This window comes from Rhineura floridana, chromosome 16 (assembly GCF_030035675.1).
Source record: "Rhineura floridana isolate rRhiFlo1 chromosome 16, rRhiFlo1.hap2, whole genome shotgun sequence".
NCBI lineage: Eukaryota > Metazoa > Chordata > Lepidosauria > Squamata > Rhineuridae > Rhineura > Rhineura floridana.
The window spans coordinates 5,894,896-5,914,012 of NC_084495.1; the positions used below are offsets into that span (position 1 = coordinate 5,894,896).

The 19,117-nt window shown below is 42.3% G+C and overlaps 1 protein-coding gene and 1 pseudogene across 6 annotated transcripts in view; one reads left to right on the forward strand and one right to left on the reverse strand.

Annotated features, from left to right (window-relative positions):
- The window catches only part of ATP7A (ATPase copper transporting alpha), a 52,977-nt gene extending 35,878 nt beyond the window's left edge, over positions 1-17,099 (forward strand). For all 6 annotated transcript variants that reach the window (XM_061598916.1, XM_061598918.1, XM_061598920.1 and 3 more), the window contains 12 exons: positions 333-460; positions 617-771; positions 2,526-2,660; positions 4,223-4,417; positions 4,581-4,763; positions 5,612-5,825; positions 7,335-7,481; positions 9,193-9,335; positions 9,649-9,852; positions 10,188-10,305; positions 11,613-11,715; positions 13,222-17,099. In XM_061598916.1, coding sequence (XP_061454900.1) covers positions 333-460; positions 617-771; positions 2,526-2,660; positions 4,223-4,417; positions 4,581-4,763; positions 5,612-5,825; positions 7,335-7,481; positions 9,193-9,335; positions 9,649-9,852; positions 10,188-10,305; positions 11,613-11,715; positions 13,222-13,498 — 2,002 coding nt within the window. In that variant the 3' untranslated portion in view covers positions 13,499-17,099. The remainder of the gene's footprint in view (positions 1-332; positions 461-616; positions 772-2,525; positions 2,661-4,222; positions 4,418-4,580; positions 4,764-5,611; positions 5,826-7,334; positions 7,482-9,192; positions 9,336-9,648; positions 9,853-10,187; positions 10,306-11,612; positions 11,716-13,221) is intronic.
- LOC133371567 (5S ribosomal RNA) lies at positions 12,982-13,100 on the reverse strand (annotated as a pseudogene).
- Positions 17,100-19,117: the final 2,018 nt, after the last annotated feature.

The following is a 19,117-nucleotide window of genomic DNA, read 5'->3' on the forward strand; positions in this document are numbered from 1 at the left end:
TTGTATAACCCCATCAATGTATATGGCATTTTCCAGAGAAATAGAAAGAGAAGACAATTCCTCACCCTAAAGAACTTCCAGCCTCAATTATATAGATATTTGGGGATGGGACGATGCAGGAAGGCCCAACAGGATGTGTATACAGACGTTCAGTTGTGCATGCTGAGGCTTTGTTTCAGTTGGGGATGAGGACCAAGGAATTTAGCCTCCTCACAGAAGCATGGGTTTTGAGAAGGGATTTTGAAATAAGAGAGCAACATGATGTGCAAAATCAGTATTCTGAAACATTTCATTGATTCCATCACTAAATAGTTTTTTTTTACATCCTCTAGTGAAGAGCAAGTTGATGTTGAACTGGTTCAGCGGGGTGACATTGTCAAAGTGATTCCAGGAGGCAAGTTTCCAGTGGATGGTCGTGTTATAGAAGGACATTCTATGGTGGACGAATCACTCATCACAGGCAAGCTTTGTTATATTTATTCCCATGGGTAGAGACTGGCTAATGGGTGTGCGAGAGAGAAGGAGGAGAAAGAGGCACGGTGAGGATTAGGACTAGGGGATGAGAGGAAAATGTGCAAGAATTGCCTTTCTGATGTTTTACTGATGATTTATGCAGGCGAAGCAATGCCCGTGACCAAAAAACCTGGCAGCACAGTCATTGCAGGTTCTATTAATCAGAATGGATCACTGTTGATCTCTGCAACCCATGTTGGATGTGACACAACTCTCTCTCAGATTGTCAAACTTGTGGAAGAAGCACAAACATCCAAGGTACTTTCAATAAACAATAGTAGGAAGGAAGTAAAGATTTTCATCCTGTTTCTTTGGCTGTGATTCAACACAGTAAATGTAAGGCTTAAATTTGACATCGTTGCATCCTCACCTAGTATGCCAAATTGGTCTTTGGAACCTGAACTGTTAAACAACTATCACCCAGCGGCAAAGATTCCTTTTTTGGGCAAGGTGCTCAAGAAGGTGGTTGACAGTTCAGCTTCAAGAATGCTTGGAGAAAACTGATTATTTGGACCCACTCCGGTCTGGCTTCAGGCCTAGTCACAGCACTGAAGCTGCCTTAGTTACCCTGGCATCTGCTGGGAGAAAGATAGGGGGAGTGCAACCCTGCTCATTCTTCTCGATCTCTCAGCTGCTTTTGATACTGTTGACCATAGTATCATCTTTGGAACGCCTCAAGGAGGTTAGGCTTAAGGACACTGTGCTTCAGTGGTTCCGCTCATACCTCCATGGGAGTTGTCCTGTGGTGTTTCCAATGCTTCCATCTTGTCCCCCTGCGTTTTAACATCTATATGAAGCTGCTGGGAGGTGCCATCAGGAGAGTTGGTGTCATCAATATGCAGGTGACACCCAACTCTCCCTCTGTTCCATTTGAATCAGGAGAGGCAGTTGAGATGCTGGACCAGTGCTTGGAGGCAGTGATGAGCTGGATGTGGGCCAATAAATTGAGGCTAAATCCTGAAAAGACAGGTGTTATGTGTCCAGAGTTCTCATGTCTGGGTAGTGGAGTGACAGCCTGTTCTGGAAGGGGTTGCACTCAGGTGGCTTCAGTGGCTAGGAGTGCCTTTTTCCAGCTTCACCCTCTTTTGAACAGAGATGACTTGGCCACAGGACTCTTCCAGATTAGATTATTGCAATGTGCTCTACGTGGGGCTGCCCTTGAAGACAACTCGGAAACTTCAGCTGGTCCAAAATATAGCAGCCAGATATTGGATGGAGCTGCTTTTAGATCTCATAAAACTCCTAATTTAAAATAGCTGCATTGGTTGCCAATTTGTTTTGGGGCCGAATTTAAGGTGTTCACGCTAGAGTTTAAAGCCCTAAACAACTTAGGTCCCAAACATGTGAAACACCGCCTCCTTTCCTACAGACCTTCTCGGGTGTTGAGATCAGTAGTTCTGCCACCTTGAGAAACTCAGGGTGGTGGCTCAGCAGAGGACATTCTTTGTGGCAACCCCTAAGTTGTGGAACTCCCTCCCCACCAAGGTGTGTCTGGCGACCTCACTATACGGATTTAGCGAATGCTGAAGACGCATCTCTTTACCCGGGCCTTTGATACCTGAGACCTGTATTTTTAGGACCACTGTATTTTGTGACTCTGGTTGTTTTTAACACTGTATTTCAAGGTTGTTGTATCCTGGCCTGGGACTTTTAGGGCAGGCAATTAATGCTAATGCTGATAATAATGATGATGATGATGATGGATGGAGACATCTTCAGATTTCCACTGTTCTAGGTCTCTTGTTCTCTGATCTGGCAGTTGGTAAGCAGACTGTAAAGAAATTCAGTCTGTGTAACTCAGAAGCTGTTCCAGCAAAACATCACAAAAAGACCTCACGTTGTGACTGCAGAAAGAGAGACCGGTGCAAAGAGGCCAGTGGTGGAAAAATGTTGGTTATTAAAAGTGCATTCACTACTTAGACAAATGTGTGAGCAGTATACTGAACCTCAGATCACCTCAACTCTAGGAAAAGACTACTAATTTTTCTTCTTTTTCTCTCCCCACGGTGTAGGCTCCAATTCAGCAGTTTGCAGACAAACTTAGTGGTTATTTTGTTCCTTTTATTGTTGGTGTTTCTGTGGTAACACTTTTTGCCTGGATAGTGATCGGATTTGTCAATTTTGAAATTGTGGAAACCTATTTTCTTGTAAGTGTCTGTTACTGTTTCCTCTGATTTTTTTTTGTGAAGATGTGACCTGTCATAAAGATACATTTAATTGCAGAGTTTTGTTCCTTAAATACTGTTGACACACACTACATTGTCTTTGGCAGGCTTCACATGTAATGCTAAACTATGGTTAAATATTATGAAGATGAGCTTCATTGAGCCTTGGGCTCGTGAACTCCCCGTGAAGACACTGGCTGGCTTTCTCATAGTTAGAATTGCTCCCTCAAAAGCAAATTCCAAAGCTGAACCCAGCCAGTGAGGAGCGTCTACTCTTGCAGCCTTTATGTATATTAATTTAGGGTTGGTCTTTGAGTGAAGGTGGTCTCTTAGATATGTGAGACCCAGGCTGTGTAGGGTTTTATACGTCGTCATCAAAATTTTGAACTGAGCACTGGTGGCATTAGGGAGCCAGTGCAGACCTCAAGACTGCCTTAGGGTTTTTGCAGCATCCGCAAATAAACTGAAAACTGTGAATAAATAGTATTGCTTCCACACTGTTTCCAGCTTTAATGTTAGTCATCCTATACTGCATTGATGGTACACATGCACACGCACACACACACTTTTCTCCAAAAAATCATTGATGCATTTTGTGATATAGGCTCAATTCAAGACGTCATGCTTGACCATGGTGTGCAGTAACGTACAACAGCAAAGCATGATTTAACACTATTGGTCTGTTCTTTGTTTTCTGTTCTCTGTTTCATAGATTCATCTCTGTCTAAATAGGGAAGCAACCTGTGAAAGTAGAACAATTGTTCTGCTCTGGCAGGAGTGGGGAAGATGGATCTTGAAAGGGAGGGAGACTGCTTCAAAGAGCACTGCAAAGCGAGTGCCTGTTTCTTCATCGCTGCATGACGGAGCAGCCCCTGGCAGAACTGGTAGGGTCTGCTCCATTGCCAGCAGTGGAGAAAATAACTGGGTGTGCTTGCTCTTGTTGCACACAGGTTGAAAGAATCAGTGCAGGGCTGGCTTTGTAAGGGATGCAAGGGATGTTGAGGTGTGGGTGGGACAGCTCACCTGATAATCATATAATGTCATAGTGAGGTGTGATTGACAGGTGGATTGCCCTGCCTACCTGTCAGAGTTTGCCCAAAGGGTGGGAGCAGATGAAGATCTGGCCCCCAGAGCCAAAAGGTTCCCCATCCCTTCTCTATGGTTTGTCAGTTCTGACATCATACCAAAAGTATATAGTTATTCCCTTACAATTATATTCTGCCTTTCTTCCATCATGAAACCTATGGCAGCATATATATGGTCCCCAGGAGATATTCCATCCAGGCCCTGACCAGACTTAGGCCTACTTAGCTTCAGACTGTGCACTGAGACAAATCACAGCCTGCAAACAGACTTCATTTCATGTTATTTTTCTTGTTTGCCAGCCATATGCACACTGATTTGTTAATTCAGGTATTATTCTAACCACATTCAAACTTCTCTAGCCGTGTTTTGCTGTAATGTCAGAATTGGGCTGAAGTGGTCTTACCCTTTTGCCTTGTGAATAACTCCTGTTCATACCTAAGCTACTTTTTTGTCAACAGGGATACAACAAGAGCATTTCCAACGCTGAAGTGATAATCCGCTTTGCGTTCCAAGCCTCCATCACCGTGCTCTGTATTGCTTGCCCTTGTTCTTTGGGATTAGCAACCCCGACAGCTGTGATGGTGGGCACTGGGGTAGGAGCACAAAATGGCATCTTGATCAAAGGTGGAGAACCCTTGGAGATGGCGCACAAGGTAAGCAGTTGAACTTCCCGTTTCAGTTTGGCCACAGATAGTCAGTTCCTCTTAGGAACGTGTCTTTTTGTCCAAAGCTTTGAATATATTCTGCAAAAAAAGAACAGGAAAGGAACAGAAAAGTTCTTGACCTCTAAGTAATGTGGTGTGTATCTTTTTGCAGGTTAGAGTTGTGGTGTTTGATAAGACAGGGACCATCACCCATGGGACTCCAGTGGTGATGCAGGTGAAGATGCTAGTGGAGAGTAACTGGATGCCGCGCAATAAGATTTTGGCACTAATAGGAACCGCAGAGAGCAACAGTGAGCACCCTCTGGGAGCAGCTATTACAAAATACTGCAAACAGGTAGAGGAGCAAATATTTCATGTACTTAAGAGGTTGAATCAAGAAATTCATTTGCCAACTAAACTGGTGGGCATATAGCCATTTGGGAATTTTGTTGTCTGTACTGTCCTGCCATGCAGTGAGATAACATTTGCTACCTATCCACACCTAATCAGAAATTTAGTGACATGGTAAAATTCTTGTTGCCACCTGGGTGTATGGCCAGCTTTCTCTGTGGAATTCATGAGTTGGGAGTTAAGTGCATGGAACTTTAAGTTCATCGCATGCTGTTAACTCTTGTGCTACAGGGTAGGAACAGTTGCAGTACTCTAGCCTGCAGAGGTATGTTCTCTCTCTCTGGTGTTAAGTCTAGTGGTTAATTTGTCCGACTCGAACTGGGGCCACCCAGGTTCAAATCTCCACTCAGGCATGAAACCTGCTTGGTTACCTTGAGCCAGTCACTCTCTCTTAGCCTAATCTACCCCATAGGATGATAATGAAGGTAACCTTGGGGCGGGGGGAGAGAACCATGGGTGCCACATTGTGCTGCTTGGATGATGGGTTAGGGTAAAAATGTAAATAAATGAGGACTGCAAAGAGGCATTTTACAATTGCATGTTTTTGTGTACTTAGAATTAAAATTAATATATCTGTGCTTAATTTTGAATTGTCTAGAAACATACGGCATTCTGAAGTGCCTCTTTATTTACATGTAGCCTAGGCTTGTTAATATTTGATAATGCATCTTTAGTCTTAAGCACCTTTGTATTTTATTCCCTCAATTTAGATGTGTTGGGGGTGGTGGTGGTTTAAAGTCCATTTTGGGTTTGCTGAATCCCAAGCACTATCTGACTTTGTCTTCTCTTTAGGAATTGGACACAGACACCCTTGGAACATGTACTGATTTTCAAGTAGTCCCCGGCTGTGGCATTAGCTGTAAAATCTCTAATATTGAAGCCCTGCTGTACAGCAGGAGTGAGACAATTGAAGAGAACAATGTCAGAAATGCAGCCCTTGTGCAAATGGATGAGAAGACTGAGGAACTGTTGCAGCCTGCCTTGATTATTGATGAGCAGTTGCCAAGTAAGTTGGGATGAGCCTGTAAAATGTGCTTCATGCAAGCAGAAGTCTTGTTTGGACTTCTGCTAATAAGGGTGTTATCAACCTTTATAAACCAGATTAAGCAGCGCTGGTTGCATACACACAGCAGTATTCTTGTGCTCATTCTCAGTTCAATATCAAGAACTTGGGGGGGGGAAGCCATGGTGTTGCAACAACAAGAACCCTGCTTTCTATGCAAGCATTTAAATGACTAAAGATGGAGCTAGGCATATTCTGTGTATCTCTTTGTGCATCAAACATCACCGTATATTCTACAGTATGTAACCCCCTGCAAGCCAAGCAGTAGAATGTAAAGGGGATTTCGTGTCTCGTTTACTTCTGAGTAAAATATCTGCCCAAGAGAACAAAGGTTTTTCTTTATATGCTTTATGGCTTACTGGCCCACTTCCTATGTAACCTTGGTTTATTGTTACAGGAATGAGCTGTAGTGAGCCTTGAGTACATATACTCCCCATTCACCTCCTCCAAGCACAACTGAAAGCTTCTGCTTTTGGTTTTGTATAAACTGTATGTAATAGGAAATGTTGTCTGCTCAGAACTGGAAGCTTTCAGTTGCCACGCTTAGCATTGTGAGGGGGAGGAGAGTGATATGGGGGAGAATGCAAGCCCAAAGCTCACTGGAGTTTTATTTTTTTTATTTATCGTTTATTTGTTAAATTTATATCCCATCCTCCCTTCCAGTAGGAGCCCAGGGCAGCAATCAAAAACACTAAAAACACTCTGAAACATCATAAAAACATACTTTAAAATATATTAAAACAAAACATCTTTAAAAACATCTTTTTTAAAAAAGCTTTAAAAACATCTTAAAAAGCAATTCCAACACAGTCTGAGATAAGGTCTCCACTTAAAAGGCTTGTTGAAAGAGGAAGGTTTTAGTATTATGTCTTACTCAGAGCTCTGCCTCCCCATCTTTTTGTCTTGTTTATCCCACTTTAATCTACTAGCCAGCTATTCCCCCTTCTCCACTGTCTTTTAACAATTTATTTATTTTCAAATAAATGTTTAAATGCAATTGGATTGACTTTGCATAAGAGCCCAGGCATTCATGTGGGAGAATCCTATGCTGCAGTTCTTACTGGACTGCATGGCTTCATACTGGAGATAAGGAGGGATGTGTATCTGAATCCCCCCATCCCCGCTAAACGTCTTACACATGGGAGACCACCTTGACAAGATAAAGGGTAGAACCCATCAGGAGCACATCGAGACGTGCAGTTTTTCCCCACCTACAGCTTGAAGCAGTGCAGGCCAATCAGAGCTGCACCACATGACTCTTCTACTCATATAGCTTGGCTGTGAGCCCATTGTTGCTCGAGTGCATGATCTGGATAGTTCTAACCATATGCCCTGTAGTTCACCTAGCTGTGAATGAAGGCTTGTGCAAACTTAACAGACACCACTGCTGATGCATGTTGTTTAATTGGTCACTTTTTTTTTTTGGAAATGGCAATAATATTTTCCTTCCAGCCACACGGAGTACTCACAAGTATTCTGTTCTAATTGGAAACCGGGAGTGGATGTCCAGAAATGGTCTGCTTGTCAAAAATGATGTTGATAATGCCATGATGGACCATGAACGTCGAGGTCGCACTGCGGTTCTTGTGGCTGCAGATGGTAAGCTTGTTGCTTGATCTGGGGACTGGATTTCGGGTGTGATGCACTGGAAAGGCTTTTCAAGATACATTTTCATAAAATTAATTAGTTTATTAATTACTATTTTTAATAATAAAAAAACAACCAAAACAATATGGTACAAAAAGTGGAAATTAGGAATATCTTAACTGCATATTGAGAACCCACAAAAGTATATGGGAAAATACAAAATTTTCTGCACCTAGATACAAAGAAAAAGGATATAGTACCAAAAAAAATTATTCACCTTTACAAAATCCATAAATTGTGGGAAACCTGGGAAACCTTTACATTGCTGTCTGCCTCATTAGGGTAGGAAATAAAACTTCACCATTTTTTGTTTCCTACCTTTTGCAATCTTTATACTTTGTGTAAGTTTTTCTGTTAATGCTAACTGCCAAATTTTATTGTACCACAAGAGGATGGAGATACCCTTCAAGTCCTTCCAAAATCCAGCAGTAAGAGACCGGGCTGCAACTAACATAAAACTAATCAACTGCTTATCCTTTAGGGCCCAATTTTCATTCAGAAATAAATTCAGTAGAGCCCATACCGGATTTGATTTATAACCTTTTCCATTTCTGAAAATGCTGATTCCTAGAACTTAATAAATTCAATACAGGTCCACCACAAATGTGTGAAAGAGCCTTTCTCAGTGCAACTCCTCCAGCAGAGAGTAGAGGACAGTCTTAGCGATATAGGATAACTTTACAGGGGTTAAATACCATTTTTGAACACCTTTAACATCAGTTCCTTTGTTGCTGCAGATATATTTATATGGAAGTTTAGTCCACATACAAGATCCTCCGTGGTGCAGAGTGGTAAGCGGCGGTAACACAGCCGAAGCTCTGCTCACGGCCAGAGTTCGATTCCAATGGAAGGAGGAAGTCGAATCTCCGGTAAAAGGGGTCGAGGTCCACTCAGCCTTCCATCCATCCGTGGTCGGTAAAATGAGTACCCGGCATACGCTGGGGGGTAAAGAAAGACCGGGGAAGGAACTGGCAATCCCACCCCATATATACGGTCTGCCTAGTAAACGTCGCAAGACGTCACCCTAAGAGTCGGAAACGACTCGCACTACAAGTGCGGGGACTCCTTTACCTTTTAGTCCACATAAATCTCCACACTGCCTCCTCAGTTTCCACTTCCCCCTCCCTTTCCGACATTCACCTAAGCTATGGGCGGAACCCACGTTCCTCTGTAAAAGGAAGGCATATATTCAGTTCAGTTAACTTCTATAAAATATTTTCCAAGTAAGTAAAGCTTTGAATTCTTTTGCATATAACATTTAAACCACACTTTGTGTGCTTTATCGATTCCCCCCAATCAGGTATTTGAGGTCAAATACTCTTGGCTATTGGAAATCTTTTGTGAGATCTGTCTATCTAGAGGAAGGGTGGGAGAGTGAGTGCATAATGTGGCACACTTTACAGTTTTTTTCTACTAAACATAAAAGTCTAAATGTCAGTAAATTTAGGTCACTGGGAAATTTTCTAGAATCTCTTTCCCCCCAGAAAACCTTTATCACTAACCTGGAAAGTGAGAACAGCAGCACATCTTCAAATTTGTGCAATGCCACATGTTTGGAGGAAGAAAGGCAATGAAGGAAAGGCAGCATCTTTTAGAAGAGGCTTTCTGTGCCCTTCAGAAAGCAGAGATGATGATTAATGGAAACGTGTTCACGTCTGTCTAGGAGAACTCTGTGGCTTGGTAGCTATTGCTGATACTGTGAAACCTGAAGCAGAGCTGGCAGTTCGTACTTTGGAGGCTATGGGCTTAGAAGTCGTTCTGATGACTGGTGATAACAGCAAAACAGCTAGGTCTATTGCCTCTCAGGTAGGCTGCTATATATTTTGTGTTAGCCTATCTTGCTACAGGTAATTTCCTAGCACCTACAATGACCAAATTTTTCCAACTTTTAAAATGCAGTAGAATTGTATAGTATACATATTTAGTCCTCTGAGCATCAGTTAAATAATACTTCAGTCTTCGTTACAAATGCCACTGATCGTTGAGGAAATGCTTTTGAAAGATAAGGGTGTTTTTTTATGGAACTTTTAATAGCCTTGACTCACCATTCTTAACTGTTGCAGCTTTATTGTGCCTGGGGAAATCTTTTGGCAATCTTCCTTTCCTTTTTCCTTTTTAGGTTGGCATCACTAAGGTGTTTGCTGAAGTGCTTCCCTCCCACAAGGTTGCCAAAGTGAAACAACTGCAGGAGGCAGGGAAACGGGTAGCAATGGTGGGGGATGGGATCAATGATTCCCCTGCTCTTGCCATGGCTAACGTTGGAATTGCCATTGGCACAGGCACAGACGTCGCCATTGAAGCAGCAGACGTGGTTTTGATTAGGGTAAGTGATGGGACTGAGCTGAAGACCCTGCACAAGGGAGGCACTAATGTGGTAAACCAGAGTGGTGTAGTGGCTAGAGTGTCGGATAAGGGCCTTGGGAGACCAAGGTTTAAATCCCCACGCAGGCATGAAGCTCCCCAACTGACCTTGGGCCAGTCACGATCTCTCAGCCTAACCTACCTGTGATAATAAGGAGAGGGCAAGAATGACGTGCCCCACCTTGAGCTCCTTGGAGGAAAGGTGGGATATGAGTGCAATAACAAACAAGCAAATAAAATGTATATGTACATAAATTGCTGCTTTCATTCACTGTCTTCTAAATAATTACTTGGCAGAATGATTTGCTGGATGTGGTGGCAAGTATAGATTTATCACGGAAGACTGTTAAAAGGATACGAATCAACTTTGTCTTTGCCCTCATTTACAATCTTGTTGGAGTTCCTATAGCTGCTGGTATGTAATTCTCTTTGGCCTTGACAATGTGCATAATATTAGATAGTTTTTTCTGCCATAGAATGTTGTTTGTGAATATAGTATTTGTAAATGATTCCTTAGGAAAAGGCTTATGTGTGAGAGAAGAAAGCTGCAGTTGATACAAGCAGGTTGCACAGGAAAACATACATTAATGTTTTGGGATTAGCTGCAGCTAGCTCTTAGTTAAGTGCAAGTTATATTGGGTAGAAAAGAAGAGAAGATTTCTGAGTCAAGCAACACAAAATGGAGTAGATTACTTACTTTATGCTGCCACATAACGCAAAAATCTGTGAATGGCTTACAATAATAAAAAAAATGTAAACATAAAATAACCAGGTGGTCCATAGAGCACCAGTGTTCCGTTAGCTTCATTCTGGTGATATTTATATTGATTTTGACTGTGTTTTTGTTGCCGCTTTTATTTCTTACTTTGTATTTTATTGTATTAACAACTTGAATTCTACAGAATGCAGATTGTAGTACAATAAAATACAACATGAGAAATAAAACAAGCAACAATAATACAATTCAAAACCACACAGCATCCAGCACAGCACATTACAGTTGCTACAACAGGCAGAAAGATCATTAAGTTGTCCACCAAGACCATCATCAGTTTTCAAGTGGTCTGTGAGGAAAACAGTTTGGGGACCACTGAAATAAAACATAAAATGAAATACGATACCCTCAGCATTAAAAACACAGATTTTAAAATGTAGAGGCCCAGGCTGCATAAGTTGTTTAGAAGGCCTGGGCAAACAGAAGGGTCTTTACATGACACCAGAAGGACCACTAACATGGTGGCAGGCAAGCCTCCTTCACCTCTCCCTTCATTCACTGGCTCACTTCATTTGTCAGGGTCCCCCAGAGCTGAGCCTCTGAAGAGGATCTTAAGATATGGGTAGGTACATATGGGAGAAGATGGCCTTTTCAGGTAACCTGGTCCCAAGCCATTTATAGGTTTAACGGTTGAAACTGGCACAAGTTCTGGAAGCAGGTAAGAGTGCTGCTGATGAAGCACAGGACTAACATGGTCAAGACTGGCCTTGTTTTGGGCAAGGTAGTTTCCAGACTGTTTTTCAAGACATATTTTGCTACAGAATTACGCAGTTGACACTCTCGCTAAGTCGTCCTCTGTAACGCCATAAATCTTCCCATCTTATATTTGCATTTTGCCTTCATCTCTGCTTCATTTAACACGCTTTGGGTTTTTTTTACATTTTTCAATCATGTTTGTGGGTTCAATGTTTAACATTCCCTTGATTTATTTCCAATTTCTTTTCTAGGCATCTTCCTTCCAGTTGGTTTGGTTCTGCAGCCTTGGATGGGCTCGGCAGCAATGGCGGCTTCTTCAGTTTCTGTTGTGTTGTCTTCACTGCTGCTAAAATTGTAAGCACTTTTCATCTCTTGCTGTCCCTTTCACAACGTGTAGCTTTCCATGGTTGGATTTCAAGAAAACTCCTTTGCTCTTAAAAGGGGAGGACCAGCAATCTGGGCGCTCTCCTACCTTTTGAAAATCTAGGCAGGGCTTCCCTGCATCCACCCTTTTCCAGAAGAACTCCTGAACTGCTGTCCAAAGCACTGAGCTTTATATAATGCATTTTTAATACGTTGTATGTGTGTCACTATCTCATTTAGCTTCATCATAAATCTATGCAGAGAGTATCTGTTTTTGCAGTTACTACAAATTGAGCTTGTGAGTCTAATCACTGAGTTGATGCTCGGTTAAACTGGGGTTTGAACCCAGTGGTCTATCCAGATGGACAAATACTGTTAGTTGCTTTCACTTGGCTTTCACTTGGCTTTCACTTTCCCAATTTGTCCTCCTCTTCTCCCTCCCTCTCCCCCCCGGCAGCTTTTTGAGAGGAGGAAACTTTGTATCCTCTCTTCCCCCCTAGTTAGGAATTCCTCCCTTTCCAAAAAGAGATCACAGGCAGACTAGAGAACTCTCTCCACAGCCTGGTCTGCCTACAGGCCTGGTTGTGGAAGACGCTGTGGCCAGGCACCGGGGGCCTCTGGAGCAAGTCAGGGCAGAACTCTGGCAGCGGAAGGGTGTGTGAGGAGAAGCAATGGACGCAGCGGGTGGCAGTTGTGAGGACAGCCTTGAGTTAAGGGGCATTTGGGGGCAGCTGCTCTGATTCTGTATCCCTCCGTGCAGAAGCTTGGGGAAGTCCACTTGTGACTATGTGCGTGCTCACCTTCCTCATTCAGTCCTTTCACTGCATCTCTATTTCAAACTGTGGCTGTCATCCAGTTAAAGACATCACCATTGATTAGCTCTTCAGCTCTTTAGTTAATGAATTTATTAAACTTGCATATAGGCCAAACAGTGGTTCCACAACGAAAGGCGCACTTTGCTTTTCGATCAAGCATGTTTGTCATATCAGATGATATCTTAGGAGAGAGGGAGAGGCATTCTCTCTGAAGAAATTGGGCAGGGGGGAATGCCTCTCTTGCAGTCTCCCATTTTTATAAGAATCATTTTTTTAATGTCTGCAGCCAATTAATTTGGGCACCTTTTTAGATGACTACTGTTGTGGTATGCCTTCAAGTCGATTACGACTTATGGCGACCCTGTGAATCTTTTTTGGATGTATTCATAGGGTTTTCATGGTAAGAGGTATTCAGAGGTGGATTACCGTTGCCTTCCTCTTAAGTCTATGGCACCTGGTATTCCCAGGTGGTCTCCCATCCAAGTACTAATGAGGCCTGACCCTGCTTGGCTTCAAGGATCAGATGAGATTGGGCATCTTCAGGGTAGTATGGCCATAGGCAGATGACTAATATTAACTGATTGTTTAAATTGCAACCAGATATATAACCAATTAAAATGTAACCAGGTGTTTCAAAGAGATATAGAACATATTTTTATGTGTGTATTTTCCCCTCCTTTAGCTACAAGAAACCTTCCTATGAGAAATATGAACGCCATGCCCACAGCCAGATGAGGCAGAAGAGCCCTTCAGATATCAGTGTCCACATTGGAATTGATGAAACTGGGCCAAGATCCCCAAAACTGACCCTCGTGGACCGAATTGTCAATTACAGCCGAGCCTCGATCAATTCCCTCTTCTCTGACAAGCGATCCCTCAGCAGCATCGTTCTCAGTGAGCCAGATAAGCACTCCCTCCTAGTTGGGGACTCCCGGGAGGAAGATGACACAGTTCTCTGAGAGCTGCTTTGGATGGAGGACTTGGACTGTCTTCCTGCACTGATCTGCTCTGGAGACTGGCCTGCTGAGCTGGGCCTTGAATAGGTTGAATCGTGTTTTACTTACTCAGCTGAACAGGGCAATTCCCTCCCTCCCCCCCAAATATATTCACTTCAAACTCAGAGGTAGGTAGTTGCTGTACGACTTTGCCATTAACAAGCCAGAGCCCACCCAAGATCAGCAGTCCAAGCCAGAGCATGCACAGGAAGTCAAATGCAGAGCAATAGCACTGAGTTGCTGGGATCATGGAAAGAGAGTCACCAGCACATGGGTTCTAGGCCACTTCTTTGCATGTAGTGTGCCCTTTTTTTAGAGTGTGAATGAGTGCAGATAGAATTGCAACTAGAAACTATGACATTTTTTGCAAACCAGATGTGCCTTATTCTGGAACAGTCTTGGTTTTCTTACCTTCATAATTTGCTACATATAAAATGTCATGCTTTAGAAAATGCCACATCACAGGTTTTCCCATGATTTGAAAAAAAAAGTTCCCATTATTTGTTTCTCCTCCCCACCCCCTTGCAGAACTATAGACTCTCCATACACCCCTCTGAGGCTGTTAGTGAGAAGGGCACTCTCAAATATATACAGTGAGTTCAGAAGATCCACTTTTTCCACAGCCTCTACCACATAAAAAAGTGAGGTGTCAGAGCTATGTCTCATGCTACTTTTTCTTACTTCTGGAGAAACAGATCTACGTCTCTGAAACATTGTAAAGATGTGATCTGAGATGCAGGCTGGTCAGTAGATATATGTTTGAGAGTTCAGAGTTAAAGGATGTGCCTCCTCCAACAATTTCAGGTTGCCTCCCTTCTTGCACTTTGAGTGTCTTTTTATAAAAAGCAATCCTGAGCTTTCTTTATTCACTCTGACAATCTCAAGAAATCTTGGAAAGTCATGTTTTTATTTTACTTTTCATGTTGATGAACTCAAAATTGTCCCAATTATTGCAAAGCTACTCCTGCAGTTAAGTGGCATGGCCTGCTGGTTGGGGCTGGTGGAAGTGGTAGTCCAAAACATCTTGATGGCATAAAGTTGGGGAAGGCTGTGCTAAGCCAAAGCACAGGGTCCAGACCCCTCTATGCAAAGTGCAGCATTATTTGTTATATTATGAAATTTTAGAAAAAATGTAAATGCCCTCCACGGAGAGAAATTGGTACTTGGCACGCCCACATTTCTCAACAGGTTTGCAGATCAGAAGAGTCTAGATTTTAATCCTTTATTGTAAAAACTTGTCTTATTGATTTTTAAACAGTAGTTGAAGGAGTACATTGTAGAGTTTTTTAACCGGATGATGGAAGCATTATTTTTTGTTTATAGTATTTAAAGTAGTGAGAGAGGACCAACATTCAGGAAATACCAGGGCTTTTGTTGTTAAACTGTGTAGGTATGTTGATGCACCAATTTTAGTCATCCTTCATTCTCCTCCTAAAGCCATACGTGGGGGGAAAGTAGGCCAAACTGCATCTCTTTGAAGCCTGTTTCCCTGAAGTCATGATGACACACTAAAAGTGCAGGCACCATGTGGATCAGTGAAAATTCACTGCCAGGGAAGTAAGACATGATCTGACTCAGGATCTTATCACTCTCTGCAGCACACACACACCAGACAGGTCTGTCCCAGGTGCAAGGAACATTGGCTTAATCTGTTTCCACCTACTCCTTTTCATTACCACTCAACTCCTGGCCACTCTCTCCCGCTCTCCGGCCTCAGTGTGACTCAAGAGTCTGGGTTTACCAGAAAAGAGAATAGGGGGCTGGCTGCAGGGGAAGACTAATAGTTAAATACCCCCTCCTGTTGGCTCCCCCCCCCCACTCCCTGGCATGTTGGAGGCCAGTGCTGGGTCTGCGTTAGCCATCAGGCGACTGGCTCGAGTGCCCTGTGCCTTTTAGCAAACAGCTTGTGCATTTTATCATGTTCTTATGAGAAATTGCTAATGCCTGGCAACTCTTAGAAAAACATATAAGTAGGTAAATTGTGTTGTCTTAAAATGTTCAAACTGAAAATGTTTCTAAGAGTGCAGCTTTGATGACTGTGGAACCATATAGTGGAACCACAACAGTGGCTAGAATGATTGTTGAAATATCTTTACTATCATGTTGCAGACAATTTTTTAAAATTCCACAACAAGTAATTACAATCAAGATGGAAAGGCTTTGAGATTTTTTTGTTTACAAAATGCTTTCCCACTTTTGATCTCCATGAAACAGAAATCCTGGAAGCAAATAACATTTCTCCATCTCACAGTTCTGACCTTGGAAGTTATATTCCCCCAGTAAATCATGCTTTAAATATTCTTTTGAAATAGAATACAATTTTTCACTTAAGGATATTTTAGGGACCCTTTCTGTTAGAATCAGCTAGAGCAGGGGCCAGCGATGGCTTCCCTCTGAGGACAAATACTTTAAATGGCGTGTAAGTTGGGACACCTTTTACCTGTCCTACATAAGCATCTGCCTCACCTGCCTGCAGCATACTTTGCAGCCAACATTGAAATAAAGGGCCATCGGCCTCCTGGCCTGGCACCTCATGGGAATTTTACTCATATGGTAGCTCGATTTCAGTTCATATTTGTTACCTATTAGATAGCTTGATTCTAGGGGATGTGTTGGAGCTTTTCCTTCTGGAACAAGGATTACAGGGCAAATGCTTGTGCTGAAATGGGCTTAGCCAAGTGCAGAAAGTAGTGAGCTGCCATATGGAATGCTGCAGTCAGTCAGCTCTGTGACCCTCAGACCCCGCGGGGGTGGATGTTTGTATTGTTTGAGGCTAATAAAAATTGGTAAAAACGATTATGCACTTTCCCCTTTGTAAAAAAAACCCTGAAATCTTTTGATCAAGTATTTACTGGATTTAGGCTGTCAAATTATATTACTCATTCACATGGCATTGATGAAGTGTGCCTCATTTTAGTCGGCTGAACTGAGAAATGTGGCGTACAATCTGAACATTTACCAGTTGATTTGAAATTCAGAATTGTATACCCCAGTGCAGAAAATCTCCTCCCTGCAAAGAAAATCCCCTCCCATTCCATTTCTATGTTGTATAACTTTATGTGATTTGCTAACCTTTTTAGAATGTTCATCATCATACATTGTGAATAATATTTTATACTTGGCTTTAATTCAAAGAACCAAAATTGCTTTACTGTCTTGAATGTATGTTGTTCATATAAAAATGTGCTCTGCCTGTAAATAGCTTTGTTTCCCATCTTGAGCACACTTCATTTATTGAGAGTTCTATGTTACCATTTGTGTGTTAAAACATCAAAATCTGGCTGCAGAAAAAGCTATGCATTTATATTTAAATTTATTTATTTATTGCTATTTTCCACTGTTAGGTTCATGTAAGACTTCTGCTTTACTTAAATTATTAGCCAAAATGTGCATCCAGACAGACATACATGCAAGACAGGGCTTTGCTTTCCTGCAGTTACATAAGACGGACTGGCTAGCAAATTGAATACTGATTCAGTCATCTCTCTCGCTCCTTCCTCCCTGTGCTTCAAGCTGGATGTCCACCTTTTTATTAAAGCACTGCATGTGCATTTATTCAATTAAATCTAAATCCATCTCATTTTTTTGGGGGGGGGGTTTAAAAACAGAGTACTTGAGATGAATGAAAAAACTGCTTTAGATAAGAGGTGGGTTGGTGATATTGCTGGTTTACAGCAATCTGCTGCAAATATACAGTACTGATCTAGGAGACAAGATCACCTAAACAAAATGCACTGAATGCACTTCCACAGCAGACTCATTGCTCACATGAAGTACGTCTCTATGCACCTACAACTGGATAGTTAATTTGTGTGAGCCCAGATTTGTAAATAGCTATTGGCCTAATCTGTGGAAATAAGAATTGCCTTTCCCAATCTCAGTTGAAATTTTATTTCATTTTCAAGGAATCTAGAGAGGTGTTCCATCTCTGTCAGCCTCAGACAATGGTTTGCATCCAAATATGTCCTACTCAGACCCATTGAAAGTAATGTCCTGGGTTAGGTCCATCAGTTTCAATTAACTCTACTCTGAGTAGGACTAACATTGCTGCAACTCAATGTTTGATTTCTTCCAGGCCAAAAAGCAGAAGTCTCAGCCTTAACTATATGTTCTGTTTTAATTTTCAGAACCCCCCGAGATTATTGTAAAAACAATTTGTGCAATATTAGCTTTTTAATACATAATATTTTACATTTGCTGGATTTGCCACAATTATAATCTTGTCAAGAATGTGCCTTCAGCTTTATAAATGTTATAACACTACATGACTGGTTGTGTGTGGATTTTTATTTGAATGGTACCAATTTCATTTCAAGAATTCTCACCACTTCTGAACAGAAATCTTTCTACTAATTAAGCTTAGCTTAATGTGTTCTTGATTATCTCCCCCCTCCCCCGATACATTGGTTTCAAAGAGCCAATTTCAGTCTTGTACCAGATTAGTCATAACTTCCCACAGTACAGAACTGGACAGTTTTTTTAGTTATTTATTTATTTATTTATTTAATTGCATTTCTAAACCGTCCTATAGCTAACAGCTCCCAGGGCGGTGTACAACATGATAAAACCACAATATTTAAAATACAAGCGTGTATTGCGCATACAATTATAAAACATATTTAAAAACAGAGTAAAAGAAAATAAACATAAGATTAAATTAAAATAAAAAGCTTAAAATGCCTGGGTGAAGAGGTGGGTTTTTACCTGGCGCCGAAAATATGACAGAGAAGGCGCCAGGCGTATCTCATCTGGGAGGGCATTCCATAATTCAGGGGCCACCACCGAAAAGGCCCTAGATCTTGTTACTGTTCTCCGGGCCTCTGTATGAGTTGGGACCCGGAGAAGGGCCTTAGACGTCGAGCGGAGTGAACGGGTAGGAACATAGCGAGAGAGGCGTTCCATCAGATACTGCGGTCCAGTGCCATTAAGGGCTTTATAGGTAAGGACCAACACTTTGAATCTGGCCCAGAAACGTATTGGAAGCCAGTGCAGTTGGGCCAGAATAGGTGTTATGTGGTCGAATTTCTTCATCCCAGTAAGAACTCTGGCCACGGCATTCTGCACTAGCTGAAGTTTCCGAATCGTTTTCAAAGGTAACCCTACGTAGAGAGCATTACAGTAATCCAATCTAGAGGTTACCAGAGCGTGAATAACTGAGGCTAGGTTCTCCCTGTCCAGATAGGGTCGTAGTTGGGCTACCAGCCGAAGCTGGTAGAACACATTTCGTGCCACTGAGGCTACTTGGGCCTCGAGTGATAGAAGCGGATCTAATAAGATCCCCAAACTACGGACCTGTTCCTTTAGGGGGAGTGTAACCCCATCTAGGGCAGGTCTGACATCAACCATCTGAGCAGAGGGGCCCCCGACCAACAGCATCTCAGTCTTGTCAGGATTGAGTTTCAATTTGTTAGCTCTCATCCAGTCCATTATCGCGGCCAGGCAGCGGTTCAGTACAGCAACAGCCTCACCTGAAGAAGATGAGAAGGAGAAATAGAGCTGCGTATCATCAGCATATTGCTGGAAGCGCACTCCAAAACTCCTGATGACCTCGCCCAGCCGCTTCATATAGATATTAAAAAGCAT